The 25,967-nt window shown below is 42.7% G+C and overlaps 1 protein-coding gene across 2 annotated transcripts in view; it reads right to left on the bottom strand.

Annotated features, from left to right (window-relative positions):
• The window catches only part of KIAA0319 (KIAA0319 ortholog), a 62,216-nt gene extending 42,788 nt beyond the window's left edge, over positions 1–19,428 (bottom strand). The window contains exons 1-2 of one of the 2 annotated variants that reach the window (XM_074870608.1): positions 19,296–19,428; positions 5,975–6,136 (exon numbers count right to left, since the gene is read on the bottom strand). In XM_074870608.1, coding sequence (XP_074726709.1) covers positions 5,975–6,023 — 49 coding nt within the window. In that variant the 5' untranslated portion in view covers positions 6,024–6,136; positions 19,296–19,428. Of the gene's footprint in view, positions 1–5,974; positions 6,137–18,974; positions 19,056–19,295 lie in introns of those variants that run through there. The other variant, XM_074870619.1, reaches the window with a different exon arrangement.
• Between the last annotated feature and the right edge of the window lie 6,539 nt (positions 19,429–25,967).

Here is a 25,967-nt window from a genome sequence, read left to right as displayed (position 1 = left end):
TCGACATGGAGACTGGCTGCAAAACCCGACATGGAGACTGGCTGCAAAACCCGACAGGGAGACTGGCTGCAAAACCCGACAGGGAGACTGGCTGCAAAACCCGACAGGGAGACTGGCTGCAAAACCCGACAGATGCTCTCCCCCCTCTCCAGCAGGCTCACATAACCATGAACACTTGAATGACTTGGAGGCAAATATTATTCAGTCAGTAAGTAGCAAATTGTGACAGTGTACTAACACTGGGTTCATCATGGCTAATTACTCCAGTCTGAAACCCTGCAAGGACAGAACTATCCACTTGTGGGCTCACCTATTTGTTGTCCCTAGCAGCAAGCAGTACAAGAAGCAGAAAGAAGAGGCAAGAGGGAATGTGCAATAGAGAAGAGCAGCTCAGATTCAGACCTTGCACCAAGAAAAGTCACATCTGACCAGAATCACTCCCATTACCTTCTTGCTGGCAGCAGAGCACTGAGAGCTCACGCAGCACACTATTCTCACAGCCCAGAAGCCTCTGAACTGCATGAGCATGGAAGGTCCTACAGCAGTTTCCTACAAGAAGAGTAGGACTGTCTCTGTTTTTTTGACATCTGCTCCCTCCACTCTCTTTAAGTTAACTAGTTCCATTCTATTTTTAGGGTTAATTATTTTTTTATCTAAGTAACTTTCACCTCATTTTGGTGAATTTTGAGAGGAAAGATGCTGTATCAGTAAGAAATAAGTTTTTATTTTTCCTACCACCATAACACATTGAAACAATTTTGATAAGGTTCTGGAAGCAAAAATAAAAATATCTTTTTGCAGTTACCTAAGAAAACTTGAATTCCAATTTTCAAGCTAGAGCAATTTCCACAGCAGAGTTATAAACCACCTAAAAAGCACATTTTATATCATAAATGCTGAAAAAGGCTTATACTCCAGCAGCTTTATAGTAAGGGCCTATAGAAAGTACTGTTCTGGAAACCAGAAAAGCCATATTACTGAGATTCATCAATATCTGAAATGTCACTGCATCAGTTCCTCTAGCAACAGCTAACATCTCTGTACACTGTGAACGTGTTCTCTTTTTCTACAGGCTGCTTTCAGGTTACTTGGTGCTTCCCCTCCCTTTCCCTGAAATCTCCCACGTCTTTAAACAGGGATACATCTGTGATACCAAAGTGCTCTTTTGGGCCTCAGTAAGGAGGCTGACTGCACATTAAGCACTGCAATGGAAGGAGAAGGAGAACAAATAAACAAAAAAAATGCTCAGTTACATAAAAGAAAAATCCTCCACACAAAGCTAAAGCCAATAGTATTCTAGTTACATCTACAACAATGAGCTACAAAGCTTTTGTGGCCATTACAGCAGCCTTCATGACGTTTATCATTCACTTCTCAAGTCCAGGATCTGTCAAAGCTCTCTAACTAGTTCGCTGGGCCTGATGGTTCTCTCCAAGTATTGTTTTCATTCCATGAATTATCATCAAGCCTGTTTGTCATTGATAAATCAACTAAGTGCTATTCAAAGAGGAAAAAAACCAAAAAACAAAAACCAAAATCCACACACCTAAAAAACACTTCTCCCTTCCCCCACCCCCCCCTTTTTTTTTTTAACCAGGCTGTCGATATGCTCACAATCCAAATGTGCCTAAACCACAGAACAGACCTGGCCTGTTGAAAGAATTCATCCAACCCACAGCTCATTCTCCCCTTAATACACACATGAGCATCTAAGCACACTGAATCACTCAACAGACAGCTCCTCTGTCCCACTAATGACGCTGGATATTTGCAGTGGGAGACTACAAGGGTGTATGCATGGATGCAGCCATTACAACCCTCCATGAGGAAACACACCAGACCACTTCCAACAGAGGCTTGGACAACAAGAATTAACCTGGCATACTGCATAACTCACTAATCTCAAGAGGTCATAATCAGACACTACACCATCTTGCCTCTCTGGAAAGACCTGTGTGAACCAGAACACATTCCTAGAACACTTAGCCATGGCAGTATAAGTAACAAAGAATGCACTGCAACCCCAGCCTAGCGGCTCCACTGTCATTCCAAAGGCACACCTACATCTTAAAGTGTCCTTTGACACTCCTGGCCTGTGTTTCATGTGTTAGATAAATGGGAAGAAAACGGTATTAATCTTAGTCTTCACAGTCCAAGACCAGCAGTAATGAAATGTGTTGAAAATTGATGGTTTGTAATGTATTTATAAACACCCTCCCCTGGAGTGAAGAAAAGGATACTAGTGATGATAAGCAAAGACTCTGTGAGGTCGTGCAATCAATGGCTGGGCTGCATGGAGTTAAAAACTGGAGGCTAAACTGCACAACACCTACAACTGCAATTACCTGCCAACTCACCTTCACATTTTTATTGGAGTGGCTAAACTCAGAACAAAGCACCACAATACCGAACACACAGTATGAGAAAACTGAGAGTCAGCCATGAAAACACTATTATATTTGCAGAAATGCATTCCAACAGCAGTATTTGCAAGGTCTGCCTCAAATGCCAGATTAGAATATGCCTCCTCAAGACGAGAGTTAGACGGAATTGATTCCAAGGTGTTGGATTCCCCGTTGCAAAGTAAACTGTTGCTTCTATGGTGGAAAGCAATGTCTTCTCTCTTTCATAGGAAGAAAAAATAATTTTGGATGCATTAGCATAAAAACTATTCATTTTTATTAGCAGCCAGAATAATTCACATCTATTTCAATATAAGCTGATTTCATCAATGAATGGATATAAGCCAGTGAAATGAGACTGACATTATAAGGATTCCTATGTGGAGAAATTAGGAGCTGTATGCACAGATTTGGAAAGTCAATCATCCAAACTGCACGAGATGCTGAGTGACAGAGGCATGGTACATGGCACCCACTAATACCTATTGCCACATACAGCTCAAGCCTCCCAAGAGGCACAAACATTAGTCACAGGTAGATATCCGTATTCATTAGGTGATCTGCCTACTGTTCTAGTTTTGTTTTTCATTGTATTCGGCTTATGTTGCAAGGTTTTGGTAGTCAGGGGGTGGGGGCAAATGGACTGCAGGGGTGGCTTCTGTGAAAAGACAGCAGAAGCTGCTCCCATGTCAGACTGAGCCAGTTTCAAGAACCACCCACTGCTGGCCAAGGCCAAGCCCACCAGCAACACTGGTAGCACCCCTGTGATAACGTATTTAAGAAGGGGTAAAAAACCACTGCGCAACAGCAGCAGCCAGGAGACAGGAGTGAGAATACGAGAGAAACAACCCTGCAGACTTCAAGGTCAGTGAAGAAGGAAGGGGAGGAGATGCTCCAGCACCAGAGCAGAGATTCCCCTGCAGCCCATGGAGAAGACCATGGTGAAAAAGGTTGTCCCTCTGCAGCCCATGGAGGTTAACAGTGGAGCAGATCTCCACCTGCAGCCTGGGGAGGACCCCATGCTGGAGCAGGAGGATGAGCCCTGAAGGAAGCTGTGACCCCATGGAGAGCCCACACTAGAGCAGCCTCCTGGCAGGAATTGCAGCCCTGTGGAGAGGAACCCATGCAGAAGCACATTTTCTGGCAGGACCTGTGACCCCACAGGGTATCCATGCTGGAGCAGTCCATTACTGAAGGACTGCACCCTGTAGAAAGGACCTGTGCTGGAGCAGTTTCTTGAAGAACTAGAGCCCATGGGAAAGGACCCACAGAGAAGTTCGTGAAGGACTGTATCCCTGTGGGAGGGACCCCACACTGGAGCATGGGAGGAGTGTGAGGAGGAAGGAGCGGCAGAGACAAAGCACTATGAACTGATTGCAGCCCTCATTCCCCATCTGCCTGAGTTGCTCAGGGGAAGTAGTTAGACGAGTTGGGAGTGAAGTTGAGCCTGGGAAGAAAGGAGAGGTGGGAGGAAGGCGCTTTTAGGTTTGTTCTTACTTCACATTATCCTGCTCTGAGTAACTGGCAATAAATTAAACTTCCCTATATCAAGTCTGGTTTGCTCTTGACTGTGATTGGTATGTGATCTCCCTGTCCTGACATCAACCCATGAGCTTTTAATCATATTTTTCTCTCCTGTCTTGTTGAGAAGAGGAAGTGATAGAGTGACTCGGTAGGCACCTGGTGGCCACCAAGGTCAACCCATATTCATGAAAAGCAGTCAAACACTAATTAGCCAAAAGCCACCATGCACAAAAAAACCCCACTAATTGTAATCTAAACAGGAGAGAGCAGCCCACCTCAAATTCTTTTGACAAACCAGAGCATATTCTTCAACATCCCTCCAAAGATATTCACTAATGAGCCCATTTATTCTCTCAATGATGCAATATCAAGCCTTTCTTATATTAAGTCAGCTTTCTTATTATCTTTAGTTAAAACAAGTGGTAAGAAAACTTCTCTTTTTAAAGAAAAAGTAGCCTTTAGAAGCCTAAGCTCATGTGCTGAGAAAAACTGCAGAATGAACAACCAGCAACTTCCCAAGCCTGAGTCAATTCACCTTAAAGCTTGAACAAAAAAGAAGTCCTTTTGACTTAACAAAGGTGAGCATCCACTGAGGTATTTCAGCAAACATATCCTGGAAGTCAGCAAGTACCTTCCAGTTTAGTTAGAGTTAATATTAATTGGATGGAAAATACTGCAAATTGAGATGGAAATAAATACTAAAATAATGTGATACTAGAATGTATTAGCCCCTAAACACTGTGTGCTGGTACCTGAGATACAGAGAGGCTTGGAATACAGCCAGCAATCTCAGTGTAATGGTTTTGTTTGCAGATAAATCAAGAGAGCATAGCAAAATTGCAATTAAAGAATGAAAACAAGACTTTCTATATGCACGTGGAGGATATTCTAGCCTGCTAACAATCAATGGTATTGTCAAAAGCATAAAACTGGACATTCTCTACAGCCAAAATTCAGTATTTACTGCACAGTATTGCCTTCTATTGAAGCTGTTGTTTTTTCTAAAGATACTGGCATAGACCTTACAGTAGGTACTCAGTGTCTCATAGGAGAGAGTTTTTATTTATTTACAAAAGGCACCGTTTACTACAGCAATGAAAAACTCAGCTCCATGTTGTTCTCAAAAAGTTTGGCACTATGAGATCCTCAGGGTGATCTTGAGGACCACTTCAAACCAGCTACCAGCACAGCCTAGTTAACACCTATCCCCCCATTCAACATTTCCAAATTCAGTAGTCAATTTAAGCCTTAGCACATTAGCAAGGCTCTCCCTCATGAAACAGCCCATCCCCTCTATACTATAGGAGATGAAAGCCAGGTAACTGACCATTATTTTCTCAATTCCTGCTAATGCAGGTACTGACAGTATTTCCACAGCCAGAATTCAAACACTGTCTTTTAAAGAAATAAACACCCCATGTTTGCATACATTGTTCTGTAGTTGCCATGTCAAAACTGACTGTGCCAGATTAAGTCTCCCTATGACACAGAGCCAGTATTAAGAATTACTATCATTCTTCATCCGTCTGATTATGGAAATAATTTACTCATCTCTGTGGCTGAAGCAGAAACTTAGGACTGTCCTGTGGTCTTTGAAAGGAAATACATGTCTGTAGAGTGAATAATGAAGTGAGAGGTGTAAACAAATGCATTTATGCTGCTCATAAATCACCCATCCTATGATACTTCAGAACAAAAAAAGGTAGCTTAGAACACAAGCAATACATCATTCTTAAACTGTTGTCCTGCAAGAGAAAGAGAAGGAAAACTCTTTGAACTCTCCCACTACCCCCCTCATGCCCCATGCAATTCCCCTAAAACAGCCCTACTGAAATAGGCTCCAAACAGCTACTCACAACTGCCTGCCTCCCTTGCAATCAACTGCCAGTTATGAAGCTGTACTTTACAAGAACTTTTTGCACTGAGGAGTCACAAGATTTACCAGCTCTTGCCTTATTCATATTTCATTCACACCTGCATACACACTCCCAGGAGCATTTACTTCACTCATTCTGTGTGACTCAGACACACAAGAAGTAAACTCCTACCTGTTATTGCCCATAGTAACAGGCAGAGAACACCGAGTCCAAATGCCATGCTGCACCAGGAGGGCAGTGACAACTGCTGTTCCAACCAGCTGCAGGGAAATTATATGTCTTAATGTCGGTTTCCTCTAATACTGTTTAGTAGCCTGCTGTGGCCATGAAGCACTGCAACAGACAGCATAGGAAAAAATAGGTCAGATGTGAGAGCATCAATTAGAATGTTACAGTAAAAGCCAATAGACAGGTTAAATGCAGGCTTTATTATTACTTCCCGACTTCTTGATGGATGACGTTATCAGGCAAGCTGAAGATACAGAACAAATTACCTACCTGGAAGTCTCATTCTCCAGAGATGTAGAAGTGTCCCAGAAAGATCTGCACGCTTGGGCTCCTGTCCCTCAAAACCCACAGATTCCGTCTGCAGTTATCCAGACGTCAGTTATGCTTTGACTTTAAACAGAAACTAGCAGGTACCCTTAACTGAGGAATCACAGGCGGTATCATTCGTGCTAAAATCGATGCAGTGTTAAGTCAGCTCTTGAGGCAGCCCGCGAGCTATTCTCTCCCAGCTATCAAGATAATGCAAGCAGACACTTCAGAATTTCTAGGGAGACATTCCTTGCCAGGACACTAAATTCTCCAAATAAAGCAGCCAAAATAACAAATAGGTCTACTAAGGAGTGAATAGTTCAAAGCAACATTACCCATGCAAAGAAAAAGTTAGTTTAGCCAAACTCTCAACTCCCCCATGTAAAGGATCCTAAGTAGATGCTTGACCAAAAAACGCTTCTGTAAATGAAAACACAGGCAGTGCTTTTTTCAGAGAATAGCTCTTCTCAAGGCCGAGTATCCCAGCCAATTTGCTTTGACGTTCATTATGTGACTTGGTAATGACTTTCATATGTCAGCTGCCTATCTACATATGATAGAAATGCTGCTAACCGCCTGCTCTTGGCAGGTTCCTTACCACACAATTTTATACTATGAAAGACCATCTTGCTTTTTTTCCCTTGCAAAGGGAAGAAGAAAGTTACTTAGACATGCTACTCTTGCTAAGGCTGACTGAACTAGAGTAGAAACCCTAGCTGTTCAGCAGCTGGACTTCTGCCCTCTGAGAAAGGATCTTTTATGGATGGCATGTCTGTAAAGCACAGAAGCAACTGGACCGTGGTCTGCAACTTGTACTTTTGTGACTGACCAATAAACCCCTACAACAGAAGAAGGCTCGGAGGAGATGGGAAAGGGCAACGTGCCCAAGCAACTCAGGGAACAAGGTAGGGTGACTGGAGGTTGATCCACAGCTGAGTGGATCAACTGATGGTGTAAATGTTTCTCCCATTTAGTTCATTCAAGTGTGAATGTCTCCCTGAGCTAGCCAGACCAGCATGGGGGGAGTATGTGGCTCAGCCCAATACAGAGTATAAAAAACAAACAACTACCAAAAGAATTTTGAAGAGAGCAACGGGCTTGAGCTGCCTTCAACTCCTGTGTTCCTTCCCAGTGAGGGAGGATGCTCAGTGTTGCAATGGTGAGTTTACTGTAAAAACCAGTAATAGGAATCACACTGGTACTGCAACTGAACTGTATACTGCAATTGCTATATTTTGCCAAGTGTAATGTACATTTACATTGTCATTTCAGTATATTTGGGATTGCTCTGCTAAATCAGAAATTCCATGAATTCCATGTCACATCAAGTATCTCCAAATAAGTAAATCTGATATCAAATATTACACCCTCCACACATGGAATATCTGAAAGAACCTGGCCAGAGGGTACTGGACTCAGACAATTTCTCCTCAAGTCTGTGGTACAAATGCTAACTCTGCTCAAGACATAAGCAAAATGACCACAGAACATCACTAAAGCAAGAAAAAGAAAATCCAGAAAATAATAAGTTAGATTTAAAAACAAGTCAGTCCCAAGTACAAAAAGATAAGGCTTTGGGCAAGCTCCCTGCAAAACCAGGAAAGACTTATTAACTTCCAAAAGCCTGATACTTGATTTAAAATGTAACTTGACTTTTGTGACCTTTGTTCTATCCAACATGAACAAAACTCCCCTTCCTAAGGCAGCTGCAAAGCAGCCAGAACACTGAAGAGTAAGCTGGTCTCCCAATTCAGTCAATTAAAAAAAGTTTTCTCTGATCACAAGAAACAACTGTCATCAAAAAACCACACAACACTACACTGCTTCTAGTATGACACTATTTTGATATCTGCAGTTAGATGTTCTCTCAGGAAGCAATTCCTGACAGAATACACATAGCTGTGCTCCTCTGTAGTGAACAGGACTAATTCAGTAAGGCTTCACCTTAGAAATTGCAATAGGTTTCCTAAATGCTTCCAGATACTACTTCTATGATACAAACTCTTCAGCAACAGGGCCATTTTTTATGTCTTGAATTTCCCAATTGCTCTTCTGTCCTTCCATCAACTATAAAGTTAGCTGACTTTGTAACAGACAGAAAGCCCAAAAGTTCTTATTTTTTTAAGCCAAGTCATTCCAAATGTCCCACTCAGAATGCAGCCACCAAAATGGCTGGGCCCTGGGCAATGTCAGGGTACAGTACCATCAGCAACTGACCAGAAATGAGCACTTCAGCATAGGAGGGGAAGAGTGTTTAAGCCAGTCCTGAAGGTCCCACAGTGTGGAGCATCATCTTTTTATTTCACTGTAAAGGTGATGCAAATAAAATTGTTTCATTTTGCACTGAAATGAACTATGCAGACTTAAACGATCAATCCACAGAATGGTTGAGGCTGGAAGGGACTTCTGGAGGCCACCTCGTCTATCCCCCCCTGCTCAAGCAGGGCAACCTAGAGCTGTGTCCACACCGATCTGAGTATCTCCAAGGATGGAGATTCCACAACCTCCCTGGGGAACCTGTGCCAGTACTTGGTCACAGTGAGAAAGTATTTCCTGATGTTCAGAAGGAACCTCCTGCATTTCAGTTTGTGCCCACTGCCTGATGGCCTGTCACTGGGCACCACCTGGCTCAATTTTCTTTACACCCTCCTTCCAAGTATTTGTAAACACTGGAGAGTTCCCTCCAAGCCTGCTCCACGCTAAACAGCCCCAGCTCTCTCAGCCTTTCCTCACAGGAGAGATGCTCCAATGCGTTAATCATCTTCAGTGGATTGTTTCCCATATTGTTTCTGGGGAGACAGAACTGGACACAGTACCCAAGGTGTGGCCTTACCAGTGCAGATTAGAGAAGAATCGTCTCCCTTGACTTTCTGGCCATGCTCCTCCTATTGCAGCCCAGGTTACCATTTGCCTTCTTTACAGCAATGGCACAATGCTGGCTCATGGACAACTTGGTGTCCACCAGGACCCCTAGGTCCTTTTCTGCCAATCTGCTTTACAGCTGGGTGGCCCCCATGGAGTTGTTCTTCCCCATGGGCACTTCCACTTGCTGAATGCCACGAGGTTCCTGTCAGCCCATTTCTCCAGTCTGTTGAGGTCCCTCTGGATGACAGCACAACCCTCTGGCCTATCAACCACTCCTCCCAGTTTTGTGTCATCAGCAAACTTGCCGAGGGTACATTCTGCCACATCATCCAGATCATTAATAAAGATATTAAACAAGACTGGATGCTGGGGTACACCTCTAGTTACTGGCCTCCAACTAAACCTTGTGCCACTGACCATCACACTCTGTGTCCGGCCATTCAGCCAGTTTTCAATCCACCTCACTCTCTGCTTATCCAGCCCCTACATCAACAGCTTCTCTACAAGGATGTTATGGAGACAGTGTCAAAAGTCTTACTGAAGTCAAGGTAGGTAATATCCACTCTTCTACCCTCACCTACCAAGCCAGACTTCTACAATGAAATGACTAAGAGGTTGGTCAAACATGACTTTCCCTTGGTGAATCTATCCTACCTCTCAGCTATGCAGGCAGCTGAAAACAGATGATTTCTTAAGCCTTTCCAGCTGAACCCACTAGCATACACCTGCCCATGCTGATCATCTGCACATTTATTCTAACACATTACTCAAAGTGATTACTTTTATTTACTAATTTAATTCAGAACATTAAAACTAAACCAGAGCGCTATACAGAGCATACAATTTTTATAAAAACTTCACCTTTCAACAGTTTTTGGAATGTTTCTGTTGCTTTTGAGAGTGAGAATGGAGGAACATAGATAGGATGGACAACCTAGTAAGTATTTCCAACTTATTAACACATATACCCCAAATACCTCAGTAGACTGAGGGGGAGGGAGGATATTATTATGGTAAGACCATAATTTCACACACAGCCTTTCTCCGGTTTCTATGGAAATCTGTCTAGATATGGGAAAGTTGTCAGGCACCAAAAATTGTGATTTGCAGAAGAGCTTGTTAGTGAAACTCAAGGTTTCTGAGATACTGTGTATTTGCTATAACCTTCACCCATTCCCAGAAGCAGCCAAATGGACCAGATGCCCAAGAGAGACTTTCAGTCCTTTAGCCTAAGGAAATATGCATCAGGCTCGGTATCAGAACATCACAAGGTCAGAATTAACCCCATCAGAAGGCAGAAAAATAATTTTGTTTATTTTATAGGCCTTTTTCCTCTGCAAGGCCAACTTTACTATCTCACTGCCACTAAAAGGAGCCAAGTAGCAGCTTCTATATGCTACAGAAGAGTTGACTGAGGAGTCCACATGCTTACTTCTAGCAACAGTAAGAAAAACACCGAGAGACTGTGCAAACAATCCAGACTTTTGCAGCATTACTTGTCCTGAGTTCAGAAACACAAGTACTTGTAGCAAACAGTTATGGGTTTTATTTTTAATTTATATTAAGAAAATATGGGTTACCCAAGCTACAAAATGCCAGACTTTGGACTGCATGCACAATCTTCATTGAATCCTTACAGGACACATCATGGGAGGATACAGTGACTGCACAAAAGCAGTACTCTGTCCTCTCACGCTTCTTTGTGACTACACATCTATTGATGTTTAATTTCCACATAATAAAAGAGCTTGCGCTCACTGCAAAACTAGCTTGCATGTCCTGATACTAGCATCAAGCTCAGACACAAAGCACACCGCAGTCATAATTCAGTGCATAGTTTCTGATCCACAGATGAGAACATAACTACCAGAAACTGCATGCTTTCTTAAACAGTTAAGACAGTAAAGACTGCTGCAGTGTATGCATGCAATGCTCCTCTTATCTTCCCCATGATACTGTACTGTTCCCCACAACGGCAAGTTTCATCATACAAACACAAGAGACATTAAAATTTAAGAAGGCGGCCAGCCATGAGATTCCAGCAGTTAAAAATAACTAAGGCCACAAGATTAATTTTCTAGCTGAATCTCTACCCTTCACTGATATCACAAAGCCTGTTATTTTTGTAACAATACGAGCAGACAGCACTGCTGGTAATGGACTTTGGAATTTTTTTATCTCTTAACAGTTCAAGCCTGATTCGCACTCTTAGCTAGATGAGGGATGGCAGCCTTGAGAAGTGTATAGGCAGGTATGGTTAAATATATGTATTCTACATATATTGCCTTACTCTAAAAGCCATGTTTTCCTGTTCCAATTGACAGCTTTTGGCAGTGCACTACCCAACAGAAGGGGAATTCTGAACTGATCCCTCAATACAAGCATTTCGCCTTTACAATCTTTTAAACGTATGCAGTTCCTGATCAGGACCACAGCATCTTTTGGTAGATAACACTTGAAGTACAACAGCTTTCCAAGGAAAAGTTCCCCTCCTCCACCCCAACTCTCACTCTTCATTTTAGTTCACCTGGACTTTAATGCTGACTCAAGTAACTTTCTCCCTTAGAGAGAGAAAGGGGTCAGCCAAGCACAACTTTATTGCCACCTCCTACATAATTAGGCCAGGGCTGTAAGAGTAAGAACAGACTGAATTACCTGTATCTGGGAATACACTCAAATCCTAGAGGTGCAGAACAGCAAACACAGTGTAAGGCAGTACACTGGCATTCTACAAAAGGTGTAGCAGAATCCCATCACGCTAACCAAATCAGAGACAGGAACAAGTGGTGTCATGAAAGCAGACACGAGTGCAACGCCAGACAGCAGAAACCTCCAGAAGAGCGAGGGCCCTGAACGCTGGGCCCAGCCACACTAGTGTGGGTGGGAAAGGCAAGCAGGGGCTTCTCACCTCTTTGCCCTTCTGGTCATTAGCACAGCTAGGCAACACGTCAAAAGAAATACTGAAACAGCATCTGAAACTCAAGCCACAGCCCTATTTTTGAACTGACAGCATCTCTTACAAAAAGCAGGATGGCTGGGTAAATTAACACATTACCAATTTGGCAGTCCTACACTTAATGAAAGTGCCTATATATACATACAGACATATATATATACACACACACATATATATGTCAATGTTTCTATTAAACATAATACAAGGAAATCCACCCCTCACGAAGAATTAAAATTAGTTATTTTATCAGCTATTGTACTTGCATTAATACCTGAGCCAGTTAGTTAATAGCTGAGCATTAACATTGTATTGATAATGCAGAAGAAAGAAAAACAGAACTTCATGACAGTAGCATTTGTCTCTAATAGCACAGAGAAAAACTCAGGACATGTGCAGGCACTAGGAATTCTAACATTAGCAGGTACTGCATGAACACATATCATCAAAACAGCCACAGGTTAGGCATCTAAATAAAGGGTGTAATTTTCAAGCCCTCCAGCAGATGTGGAAGATATCAGTCATCAACGCTTATGACCTGTCAAAGTCACCTTTCCCTCTCACGCAATTTTCTAACAATAGGTACCTATACCTGAAAACAAAAACATGACTACTGATGGAAAATTATTGCAGCTACAGCATATAGCTATAATTGCAAACGTGTCTCTGCTTTATTCAGAGGGACTCCCACAGGTCTTGTTGAAGGCTGACATTAGACTGGTATTAGGTCCCAACTCTAAATCAATTTCCTCAGTCAAGTTCAGGGCACAAGCAGCAAGTTAGTGGTAATAAAACCACAAACTGAATAGCTGAAAATACCCTGCTGTGTTATACTGAATGGACTGCGTGCTCCACCAGTTCCACTGGCACCCACAGCTGTCAACTGCTAAGTGACACCAACTGGACAAATAAAAACAGAACAGCAGTTCTTCATGGAAAGAGTAATTTTATGCTACAAGATTTAAGTAGCCTTTATTACAACTGCTGTGAAGAGAGCAAACAACAGCAGAAATCCTAAAGGTGAGACACTTAGCAGGGGTATATGGTGTCAAGAACTATTTACAGGGAAGACAAAAAATATTTTAAAAACCCCATTGAATGGTGGAACTGCTCTGCTGAGAAATTAAAACACTATTATTCATGTCAGGATTTACATCATATTATGGTATACAATAATAAGTAGAAAAAGGTCAGAATAATTCAGGATTGTTACTACTTAATTTGCCATAGAGACATTTGCATAGCCTCGAGGTCAGACAGACCAGCAGGGAGGGGGCACCCACTAATCAAAACCAACCTCAGTAAGAGTTAGTAGCACAGACTGAGATCGTCAGACATCTGAGAGCCATATGCTCCTACACTCACAGTCCAGGGACACAGAAATATCTCCCCTCAGAAGAGAGGCAAACTATTAGACAATTCCTCTAAAACAACATACTCTGGTTTCCATGTGTTTTCCATTTTCACAGGAACATGCCCTCCCTTATTCATTCTCTCTGCTATCATCAAATATATACTCTGCAGTGAAAATTAAGTGAGACCTAGAAAGAGAGAGCTTGAAGGAACAAGATGGTTTCTTGTCCCTTCCACAGCTCAGAGGCAAGACAAAGCATCTAACCTGTCCTAAGCCTCCCACAAAGGGTATTTTGGAATTTCTCTACCTACCTTCTTCAGTATTTAACTATTTTTACAACAGGAAAACAGACCCCAGAAGATTATCCAATGGGTGTACATAACATGAGCTTTGGATAGAAAAAAGATTTAACAGACTACCTGGAAGGTGACATACACACGCAGAGAAGGTTGTACAAATCTTTTTCAGGCTTTCAGAGCTTAAAGTTGTTACTGTCTGACAGCTGACTGAAGGCCTGTGTGACAAAGTTGTGTGGTCTCAATCCACTTCCTAGTTCAAGTGTCATTATGACAGAAAACAATAAATAGAGCAAGCTGCACTGCACAGCAGGCTCCGGCTAGATACCGAGACATCCTTTTGTGGCAGAGGTACAATTTGCAGGTAAAGGCTGATGCTTCTGAAGAAACTTGAGTAAATTATAAGGAGAATTAGAGGAAAGATAATCACATAGATAGTTTAAGCTATATCACGTAAGTACACAGAACACAAGAACTTATTTTGTACTCGTTCAAGGTCAAAAATGACCATAATAAAACCATAACAAAAGGTTTTCTACAGCACTGGGTAGAAACTAAGAGTATTTTTTATTCTCCACTTAGACTATAAGCCCTCAAAAATAAAAAAGAACTATTAATTGATTCAAATCATCACTGTTGTACTACAGTTCTTGACAATTCTTCCTTAAGTGTCATTTCCTGAATTACAGTAATTCTTGAAAAAGTCTCAACCTTCAGTAGAAGAAAAGAATTCTCTCTCTCATTGCTGCAGAGAAAGCCTTACAATTTGAACCCACAAGATTCACAGTCTTTCACAGATTGTCAAGACTTTAAATACTAGTGCTTTTTCTTTTTTTTTTTTTTTTAAACCCAAAAACTTCATGGGACAAAGTCATGACCCCATTTAAGTCAGTGTCAGGATTCAGGAGATCTCATTTACGATACTTGGATCCTTGCAGTTGTAAATGCTGCTATTCAATATTTTAAAAAAAAAAAAAAAAAAAAAAATCAACTCTTCTTGTAACTTGACTTCTACCTAAGCATCAAAGCTAATATTTGCAGATCCAGAGGACCCAGGTTTGTAAATATACTATGTAGGAACCCTGAATACTGATCTCAGAAGTGCTGAACACAGAGATGTTCACAGTTCAAAGGAAACTGCAGACACTCGCCATCTCCAAAATGCAGAAGCTATCTGCCACATAAAACACAAGGTTGTCTTGAAACAACAAAAGTTTACAACTCCAGCAAAAGCAATACCAGCTACAGAAAGGGTAGCAAAACCTCTTCTGTTATTTATTGTCCAATGGAATTTGAATTGTTGCAGTTAATTCAACAACTACATTTTACTTTGACATTGTAGCAGTAATAGTACTCATGATGCAAACATTATGGAGGAAGACAATGCAAAACTACTACATTAAAATTTAAGCTTTACTGCAAAAGTTCTCTGGAACCTACTTAAAAAGTAAACTTTCTGTTTTATGGCTTTCAGGTAATTGATATTACCTTCGTTAATTAACAATACACCATACAGTAGAAGAAACATCAGTCTGACACTTGAAGTCAAATGGATGTGCTAGGATTTTAGCTAATATTGTGGTATTCAAAGACTATGGTGTTATAAAACCAGACTTAGAAGTTACATAAGTGCATCCAATTTATGATAACCTTCAAGGGCTGATCACAGACTGATTGGCAGAGGCTGGCTCAAACAATGTAAGTACTAATGTCAACAAAGCTAATTGAACATTTTTGAGATCAGAGCATTGAACACCCAACCACTGCCTGAGATACAATAACACGCACTGCAGGAAAAAAGCTTGTGTAAGGTGGTACAACAGTAGATAGCCAGAAAAGCCAAAATTTTGCAAATAAAGTACATAAACACCCACTCCATCTGTGTCTTATTATTTTATCACCTTCAAGAAAAGGCTCTTAATGCATTTGGATGCTGTACATCCATTTCTAGACTTGAAATCTTGTGTGTTGATATAAAAGCAAAGAAATAAGTAAATTTTCTTGGCTGAGAAAGGGGAGAGGGGAGAAAGTCTTTTCACCCACATGACTACACCAAGTTTTATGTCTGTCCATTGCTAGTCTTGTCTCCTCCAGAGAAAAAGCTTAGTTGACCACTGTGTAAATAGATCCCTGTTTTTACTTACAGTACCCTTTAAGCCATTGACTGATTTCAACCAGAGAAGAACAGATTACCAGCAGGTAATTAAGTTCCTATCAGTTCTGTAAGAACAGCCAAGCCAGAGAAGGCAAAACTGCCTACCCCCAAAAAACATGTAATCCTATTTCCATAACTGAAAATGGTGGCCCATGTGTCACAGAATCAGTGCAGTCTGTGGAAAGAGGGGACTACATGAAAAAAATGTAGAGGCACATGCAAAGACAATGGAAAAATCCTTGTTTGACCTCAAGACACAAATTCACAGAAATCTTCATTAACTCCACTGTTCAGAAAACCACTTATTATAAAGGTGGTTTTCTGGTAAAGCACAGGTATGCACTCCCCTAAGACTCAAACTTCTGGTGCCCCACCTCAGACGACTGAGCACATTTTATTTCTTTAAAATCCATCTACATTTAACCAGTGGAACTCCCTGTAACATGCAGAAGAGTTAATAAACTGTCCACAGGACAGATTTATGCAGGAAAACACATTAGGACAGGAAACAACCACTAAACCGCTCCTTCATCATTAACTAACTGAAAACTGGCATCAGGCTAACTGCACTCGTATTACCTCCAACTGGATTGACTGAATTCCTATCTGCTCAGTACTGAGTCACATCATCCTGAAAAATACTCAACAGTCATACCCTGGCACCATTCAGAAAGAGATCAGGTACTTAAATGGACAAGCAACTATATCTGCAGTTAAATTAGATTATAAATTTGTACAGAAAGACACTTTGTGACAGAAATTGAAAGCTAACTGCCCGACAGTAGGAAGGATATCTCCCCATGGGTACAATATCCATTACAGTGGTTCTGTGCTTCCTCTACAGCACTGAAATTGGAGACTGCTGGATACACAGCACTTGATCACAACTTCACCTTTAATCGCCAATTTCCTATTAAGGATATATATTTAGTACCACTATCAAAACTAGCAAACATAAAGCATCACCACATGCTTTCTTAAAGGAGAGATCTGTAAGTGAGGTCCATACAACCAATATGCAAAGAAGCCCACAGCAAGCCTACTTTATTCAACATCACTGAAGGTACAGCTGGAAAGGGTCTGAATGGCTCCACCTGAAACAGATACTGTGTCTGTGCATGTGGGGAGGAGAGGGCACCAACTGTTTTTATAGCATTCCTGACAGACATTTCACTAGCAGGTTCCCAAACCTGTCCATGGAAACTCCCCCATCTTCACACCATTGAAACAAGCAGCCTGCTCAGACAGCATCCAAAACCAACACGGTGAGAGGTCAGCTGTATGCAAAGCTGAACTAAACTACAGCATCTCCAGGTCACCAAAACCTCTTCACTCCATGCAGCTCATTAAAACTGACAGAGTTGCAGCTCACTGACAGGCAACTAGTGAAGATGTAATAGATTCACACTTGCATGTGTTTTCTGTGGAACCTGAAGTTTTCAGCCAGCCCTCTCCCACAGTACTCCCTGAAGGAAAAGGTGTGGAAAGGCTCAACTGGGCAAGCATCCCCAGAGTACAGCCTCCTCCACAGACCATGGCCATAACTCCAATTAGCTTCAATAATGTAAAATGCAAGCTACAGAGCATTTTCCGTTGCCTTGTGCTTAAGGGAAAAGCATCAGCCCGTGAAGCTTACGCACATACACTCTCACCTTACCTGCACCACTCAGGCACATGATTTGATGTGTAACATGCCGAAGAGCTCAACCCCCATCATCTAAGCTACCAAAATGAGTTTGGTCAGTATCACCTATTAACTTTGTATTATGACAGGTTTTTAATGATTCAAACTTGGCTCAAGACAGTGCCTAATTATGAAATATCAACTGCAACAATCAACCTTGCTAAACACAAGGAGTGGATAATTAAAACAGAGTTGTGTGGCCAAGGATCAGTCCCCTACTACAAACTATTGTAAAGGCAAAGTCAGATACAGAATGCACCCCAAACAGTTTAAAGCTTATATCAACTCCACTATCTTGTCACACAGTCAGCATGAGGAACATGAGAGTGCCCGTACAGCACAAACAGATAGTAACAGAGGGCAAAACAGTTTGTGCTTCATTGTGTTCCCCCAACTATCTGACCATTCACAGGCTGTCTGTGATATGCTCCTGGCGAGGGTCATGGGAATGACAGAACTGTCTTCTGGTTTTGTGCAGCAATCGCAATGTTGATAGCGCCCAAAACTGCAGTGATATAAAAATCACACATAGGATTTTCTTCTGTTTAAGCTCTGCTCAGAATTCAATCTGATAAAGCGTTTCACAGACTACACCCATTAGCATCATGCTCACCAGTTGCACATAAATACATGCTTAGGGTGAAACAAGCACACACTTTGACAAAAGACTGGAGAGCAACTTGGCAAGAGTAATATTCTTACATTCTTTGGACGTATAAATATTCAAAGATATATATATACACACACACAGGACAACATAAAGCTATGATTTCTGAGCTCAAATCAGATGTAGCTAAATGCACATGCAAACGTAGGAAACTTCCCATCAAAACTGTTTGAGCCTTCATATATAAAAAAATATTTTTTATACGTATGTAAATAAGCCTATCTGCAAATTAAATACTAAAACGTATACACATTCCCCCAAGGCAGCCCACTGTTGTTTCTCCCCACGCTCCCGGCCTAACAGGTTGCACGGGCACACAACACACGTTCTGCCACACGCAGCCGGGTGAGGGAGGACTCCCCGAAGGCCGGATCATCGCCACCGCTGTCCCGTTAAGCATTTCAGCGCGACGCCCACAGCCGCGCCAGAGCGCTCCTTCCCCCGGAGCCCTTCACCTAGGGCGGGCGGCTGCGGGCTGCGCCTCCCCGCCGACCCCCGCCCCTCGCCGGGGAGCCGGGGGCAGGCGCCCAGCGCTCGGCTCGGGCAGTTGAGTCACCCGGCGCCCAAGCGGGGAGCCGGGCAGCCCCGACTCCGCTTTCCAGCCCTTCCCCACCCGCGCCGCCACCTGCGGCCGCGCCCAGGCCGCGGCGGCGAGCCTACCTGGCGGCAGCGGAGAGCGGGAGCCGGCAGGGCGCCCACGGCCCCCTTCCTCCCGCCGGTGCTCGGCGCCGGGGAGCCGGCGCGGTGCCGGGGGTCCGGGGGCGCTCGGCGGAGCCGGGCCCGGCGGCGAGGTGCCGCCCGCCTCCTCGCCACTGCTGACTCAGGAGCAGGCGCCGTCCCTCCGCACACCTCCCGGGGGCGGCCGCCGCCTTCCGCGCAGGATCGCTGCCCAGAGGACCCCCCCACCCCCCCAACACGCACCGCCCGCCGCCGCCCCAGCGCTGAGGCCGCCGAGCCCGCCGCAGCGGAAGGGAGCCACACCTGCGGGCGGCGGCAACAGCCCCGGGAAAGGGAGAAGAGGGGTGGGAAGCGGCCCCCAGGCGGGGACGCGGCGTTGGTCCGACTCCATCTCAGGAAGGAGCGCGGGGGCTTCCCGCCTCCATCTTGAGGAGGGGGCGCGGGTGAGAGGCCGGGCGTAGGGGGCGGCAAATGGCGCCGCCCCCCGGCAGGGCGGCGGGCTCCAAATGGCGCCCCCGGCGTTAACTCCTCGGTAGCCGCGGCAGGGGTGGGCCCGTCCCGTCCCGTCCCGTCCCGTCCCGTCCCGTCCCGTCCCGTCCCGTCCCGTCCCTGCTGTCTGCTTCACCCGTCGCTGCCCTCTGCATCGGGGTCCTGCTGCGGTGCAGCCGTGTTATGTTCCGCAGGATTCCCCCAAGAGGGGTCTTACCTTTCCGGAGACTCGACCTCGGTGCTGCTGCTGGAGATAAAGCAGCAAGAGGCTCCCAGGTCTTAAGACCTTTAAGCAAAGGCTTTGGTCTGCCAAGGGGCCTCGAAGGTAGGATCCCCCCACCTCTGTACGGCCATGCTGCATGAAGGTCTCCAGACCTTTGCCACCCACATGGCTTCTGGCTGCTCTGTCCGCATGCAGTGGTTTGGGGACACTGTTGCTCAGGGTAGGGCTTTCCCACCGTGACTGCCTGCACAGGGACTGCAGCAGGAGGCTGGTGCCCCTCTGGCATCAGCTGCACTGGGGCAAGCCCCAGGCTACATGTCCTCTTTCTGCCTTCCGATTCTTCCCAATTTTCTGACAAACAGTGGGCCGCAGACCTGATGCTGCTCAGCTGGCAAAGCCCACATCCTAATGACAAGTCTCTGAAGCCTCTGTAAGAGTACCCATACCTTACTCAGCACAGCTTTTCAATAAAATATTCAGCTTTGATTTTGCTCTATCCTAGTTCTTGCCTCATTCACATTTTCTGCTGAGGGACTCCAGCATGTCTGCAGTCAGAGCATGCAGAAATGGTTTGTTAGTTTCTTTGATTTTTAGAATTGCACTCCAAAATAATTGGCCTATTTCCATTTGGAAGAGGCATTTTTCTACTCAACACCAAAGTCCATGTGCCATAGAGAAGCGCTTTTTCTGTCTTAGCAACATTTTAAGCAAACAGTTTCATTTTCAAGTGAAGTAAAATGCAGAGAGCTGTGAATTTCAAACTTTAATTGCAAAGGTCCCAAATTCTGTTCCACCTGCTAGTGATGCTAGTGTATTGCCGAGTTCTGCTTAGTTTAATGAATTGCCAACACTTGACTCAGGGTAAATGGTATTTTGCAGGTCCTACAGGATGATGAAAAAAAAAGTGCTCTAAAGATGTAAAAATGTCATCTCGTGAGCATACAACTGCTTTTACCTCCTCTTTTTGCTTTCTCTTCTGATTCCCACTTTACCAACTTTTTTATACAATAATCTGTATGACATTTCCTGAAGCTACTTAAATCTTCCTTGGTATGGAGAGCCCATAATTCATGTGCTTGCTCTGTAAAGCAAGGAATTAAATCTCTGAACTGTAATAGTGGATTGCTTGTGAATATATATGAAGGAGCCTAAACGAATTGTCTGTTGACATTTTTTAAAATATTTTTTTCACTATGTTGTTAAGCCAATTTTTATTGCTCAGTTTCTGTGATGTCCATGTGTTGGCTGTTTCGGCCAGTTCATGGAGACTGAAGTCAGCTTATTTGAAGTAAAAAGAATCATGTGAATTCCTAAGAATTATTCTAATCATGACACAAAAGGATCAATGAAAAGACTGCTATATTTTTTCTGATGTTGACCAAGGATACTTGACTTTGAAGAGGAAGCGTGTGCAGAGAGAGGCAGCCCCATTTCTCCTGCCCTGCAGCCTTCCTGCCAGCATTGTCCTCCAATGCTTTGCATGGTTGTGCAATCCTAATTTTACTGATTGTAAAAGCACCAGATATAGCGGCACAAATTTTATTTCTTCTGCAAGAAAGATTATTCACTTGTATACTCGGTGCTAGCGCTTTTTGAATGATCTGTGCAGGTATGCAAAAGGGTCCCTAGCACAGCACAGGCTTAGGGAGACAAGTCCTCTACGTGTCCTGTCAGGATGTACCTCCCATCATCTTAGTGAAAGCAGGGGGGAAAGGATAAGAGCAGTCGCTGTCCCTCTGTTTTCTTTCTCTGCACATGAGTAGCTGATCCAATGCCCTTGACTTTTTCGCACGCAGATTGCATTCTCTGTTGAATGAATAAGACGCAGCTAGTCCTACGCAAATGCAAAGGCATCAGAGCAAACAGCTCCCATTTGAGAAACCCAGCAGCAGCACCTGGTGCCTATTCACAGTCTGCAAACTCCAGAATAGCTATGAAATGGCGGAACAGACTGAGAAAGCAGGTTTGCTGCAGTTGGCTGAGGCTAAGATATTTTCTTGCTGAGCCAATTCTTGCCTTTTATAGCACTGATGAACTAACAGGTTTAACCCTCATGAAATAATAGACTCAGCATGCTGTAATGCTATCTGAAAATCATTAAAACTTCAAAATGCAGCCTTCTAGGTAAATGTTGATCTTGTTACCTCCAGCTGCCTTCCCACAGTAAGTGCATTCATTTGATCAGACAAAAGCCTTGTGAAGCTGTCATCACCCAGGACAACTAACTCACTGCCAGACATCCAGGGGCATTTTGGAATCATCCTCTGCCACACACCCCCCCATCACTGCTAAATGGCCCTTCTGAGCAGCTTGGTGATGGGATGAGGAAGCCCTGGCCTGTGGTATAACATCACTGTGGCATGCAGGGAGGTTCCTCCCATGCCAGGGACCTGGTGCAGCCCTTCCAGTCACCCTGCACCCTGCTCTCCTTCCCCTCTTGCCTGGTTTGCTAAACCAGCTGCTTTGAAGTTTTCCATGTGAGATCTATTCCAAAAGAAAGAGGTCTGGGATATACGCTACTTTGGTTACCAATACTTAGCCTTTGTAAGATCGTATTGTGCTTTTCTGAAAATACCCTTTCCCCTCTTCCCATCTTAAAGAGGTAAAAATCTTGATCTGTTCCAGTTTGAGGAAGTGTCTGCCAACACTGAGTAACAGGGTAGTAGTATTCACCTTCAAGGCATCTGAGACACATTTTTTTTCTGATTCCTCAATAATTGTGAGAATTTTTGAAAGCCACGATGAGGTGAGTTCCCCTTCTTGGTTATATTTGTCCAGCATTGTCAGTGATCACATGTTATTTCTGCTGCCAGTTAAAGCTTCTGCCTCAACAGGTGATGTCTGAGTAGCTTCTCTGTTCCACTAGTGACAGTATCAGGAAATCTAGTAAGAGTGCAAAAGGTTAGTGATGTGGTATAACCCTTTTCTTCTTTCTTTTGTTGAAGTATGTTATCTTTCATTGAGGCAGATGTATACTTTTACCCTTTTCCTTAATCAAAACTATAGTTTTTCAACTACAGTAGGTCCTTAGTAGGTCCATTTCTTGTCATGTATGCATGAATCCATAGATAATGATACACTAGTGATTTTACCGTGAGTTGCTGCAGATAGAGTATTACCTTCATTTCAATTGTAATTTAGCAACATTCCTGCCTACTGCATCTCTTGTTTAAACCTCCTGTTTTCTCACCCGTTACTGAAATGGCAGCATTGTACTGACAGCTTTTCTGTTGCTGGGGTTCTGTTTTCTCTGAGCTGATGTCCCACAACATGCCTTTTCTCCAAGAAATAAAAAGATGCTATCTATGAATCTTTATTAATTAGTCTTTTTTGTACTCTTTAGTGAACACAAAACCTGGAAACCTTTAGCCTAGTGAAGTTAAATGGAGTCACTCTGTAATCCCTGCTTGGGGTTTACCTGCACTAGGTGTTTCAAGACAGCACCTACATGCACTGTGTCTTCAGTAGGGTTTTGTATTGGATTGCCGGCTGCTGGGTAAAAACACACCAAAATACAAAGAAGTGATAACATGACCTTTGTGGAGATTTCCAAATCACAATGAGCTGATACAGCTGAAAATTGTGCCAATTACTCATCAAAACACACCCATCTGTTTCAGTGTAATTATTCTCATATTTATTCTCTCCTTGTTGAGTGTTTCCACTGTTTGCATTGTTTTAAGTTCTCAGTTAAGATCTATAGGGCAAGGACTTTTACTTTGTATACCAACTGTAATGACAGTTACGGTTTTACAGGTGTTGCCATAATACAAGTAATCGTATTTGTATTTTGATCTAGTAATTTTGGATATGTCTTCTTTGTCCTTGTATCAAATTGAGTTCCAAACTTTTATATGCTGTGTGATATTTATAGATTTAATCTTCCATGTACCTCCTCTTTGTAAAACAAATTTTTATTAGTTACAGTTTCAGATTACTCTCTATAGTTGAGAGCATATAGTTGAGAGCATCTCTGGGTGTATACTTTTAATCATGATAACCTGTTTTTCTGCTGTTACTGTGGTTTTGCTGCTTTTTTTTAAATACATCTATTAATTATTTATCTCCGTGTTTAACATTTCCTTATTTTGTTTTATGTATTTCTCTTTTAGTAATTTCAAGCTAGTTTGATGTAGAAGTGTTTAAAACTTTGCTGGATCCTCAGAAGTTGCTTTGGTATCTGAAGCAAAGTATTAATAAAATAATGTTTCCAATAGTACAGAATTTCCTCAAGGTCCATTGTTGTCATTGATTATCAATAGGAGAGAATCACCACATTTTCTTACATTCCCATGGTTGTGTAAGTCCTTTGTGATATATAGATGCCATAATATCATATCACTGAATCAGGAAAAGAAATGAAATTATAAGATGTAGCCCAAGAAATGTTTTGCTTGGTCTTACTTTGCTGTTTTTATGCCTTTAAATATTTATGATGTTTTCTTACAAGTGTTAGTTGCCATATTCAGCAGCTATTTTACCTTTATAGAGCAATGTAAGAGGCAAATTGCTATAAGGGCTCTGACTTGATTGTCAGCAATTTGGGTACTTATTAAGTGGTTTAAAGTGTATTTAATTAAAGATGTAGTGCTTGCTTAGCATTCAATAGTCAATAAAACATTTAGCATTTATGCCCTCTTAATTTTTTTAAAAATATGATTGCTTTTACTGTAGTTCAGGAAGAGTTTTAAAAGCTGTACACATTGTTTCCTCACTGTGGAAGAATGACTAACCACTAATTGCACTGAATGTAATCTTCTTGCCTGTCTTTATAATTAGAAAAATTAATTTGCCCTTACAAAGTGTTATGACTTTGCTTGTTCCTAATAAAAATATTACGTCCCCACTCATGTTTCAAAGGTTAAAAAACACTGCTGATCAAAGGAGGGATCAGTTAGTCAATGCTAGATATGGATCCACAGTTTAGGCATTGTGTTAAGTCACAGACAGGTCTGAACCCTCTTTTTTCTTTCTTCCTTCAGTTAAAAACCTGTCCTACAACATCAGCCATTAGCCTTTTTCTTATCTTTCAAAATAGTCCAGAAGGTGCCCACATAAACAAAAGTAGCCGTAATGCAGGAGGCCACGTAAACTGGTGTTTCTTTGACAAAGCATGAGTTTATTGTGCTTTCCCTTTATCCAGGGTCCCTGGGAATGTTAAATTGCCATCCCTTGTCTTCACCTTCCCCATGAATCCTCTGGCTGCAACTACCAGGGAGCAGAAGGAGATGTAAGTGGTGAAAGCAAACCTCATGGCATATCTTTCCTCTTAGTGAGGAAGAAGAGAGTGTGTGCTGGCATTGTTGCTCACAGCTAGCTGCAGGAGGACAGGGAAGACTTGCACCAGAAGAGTTACTGTTACAGAGGGAGAACCTCTCTTACGGTCTGAAGTGAACTGGTACAAAAGTAACTCCTTAACAATACCAGTAAATATTATTTCATACCACTGGTATCATTTAAATCACAGCCTCAGTTCTCCTATCTACGCAAGGGTTAGGATTAGACTTGAATATTGGTACAAGAAAACATTCTTTCCACCAGGTTCTGTCCAATTCACTTAGCACTGAAATGTTCCCAGTCACTTAAACTGGGAGGAGTCATTTGATTCAACATCAGATTCATTCCTTTTAAAAACACACATAGGCCAAAGGAGTATAAAAGACACAGTATGGCAACATGGGAAACCATGAGTGAGGTTAAACCCCACTTTTCTCAATCATCATCATTTTCTTCAGAGTTTAAGCAAACACAAAACCTTTTCAAAATGAAAAGAAAAAAAAATCCCAAGTACTCTTTCTCCTGCTGGTATGTTTGAGAGCTGTTCTGTAAAAAGCAATATGTATGTATCTTAGGATTTTATGTGCTTTTAGTTATTTGCTAACATAACTGAATAAATCAAGTGCTGAGTTTGCCGGCTTAGCTTTCATGAGACTTCACACTGATGTTTCTAAGCCGAGTGTTACTGCTGAGAAGCTTTTGGGGCATATTGAGAATAGTTCCTTTAAAATACTATGGCAATATTATTGCAATTGTCATATCATGCCCTTCAAGAAGCCAAAAATAATGAAAAGCTCTGTTTAGATGTGGCTTTTCTTTATACCTGGGCAGCTTGTTCAGGCCAGGAGGTAAGCAGGGCTCCTGATCTAGGAGGAAGGGTTACTTCACACTGACTAACCCTCTCCTCAATCCCAATGATCTCAGTGATCTGACATGGGTACTTACATGCCATGACCTATTGCAGCAGAGAGGCGTGCAGCCCCATG

The sequence above is a fragment of the Strix uralensis genome, chromosome 1, assembly GCF_047716275.1.
Source record: "Strix uralensis isolate ZFMK-TIS-50842 chromosome 1, bStrUra1, whole genome shotgun sequence".
Lineage (NCBI taxonomy): Eukaryota > Metazoa > Chordata > Aves > Strigiformes > Strigidae > Strix > Strix uralensis.
The sequence above is the reverse complement of the archived record's forward strand: the minus strand, read 5'-3'. Positions and strand labels throughout refer to the sequence as shown.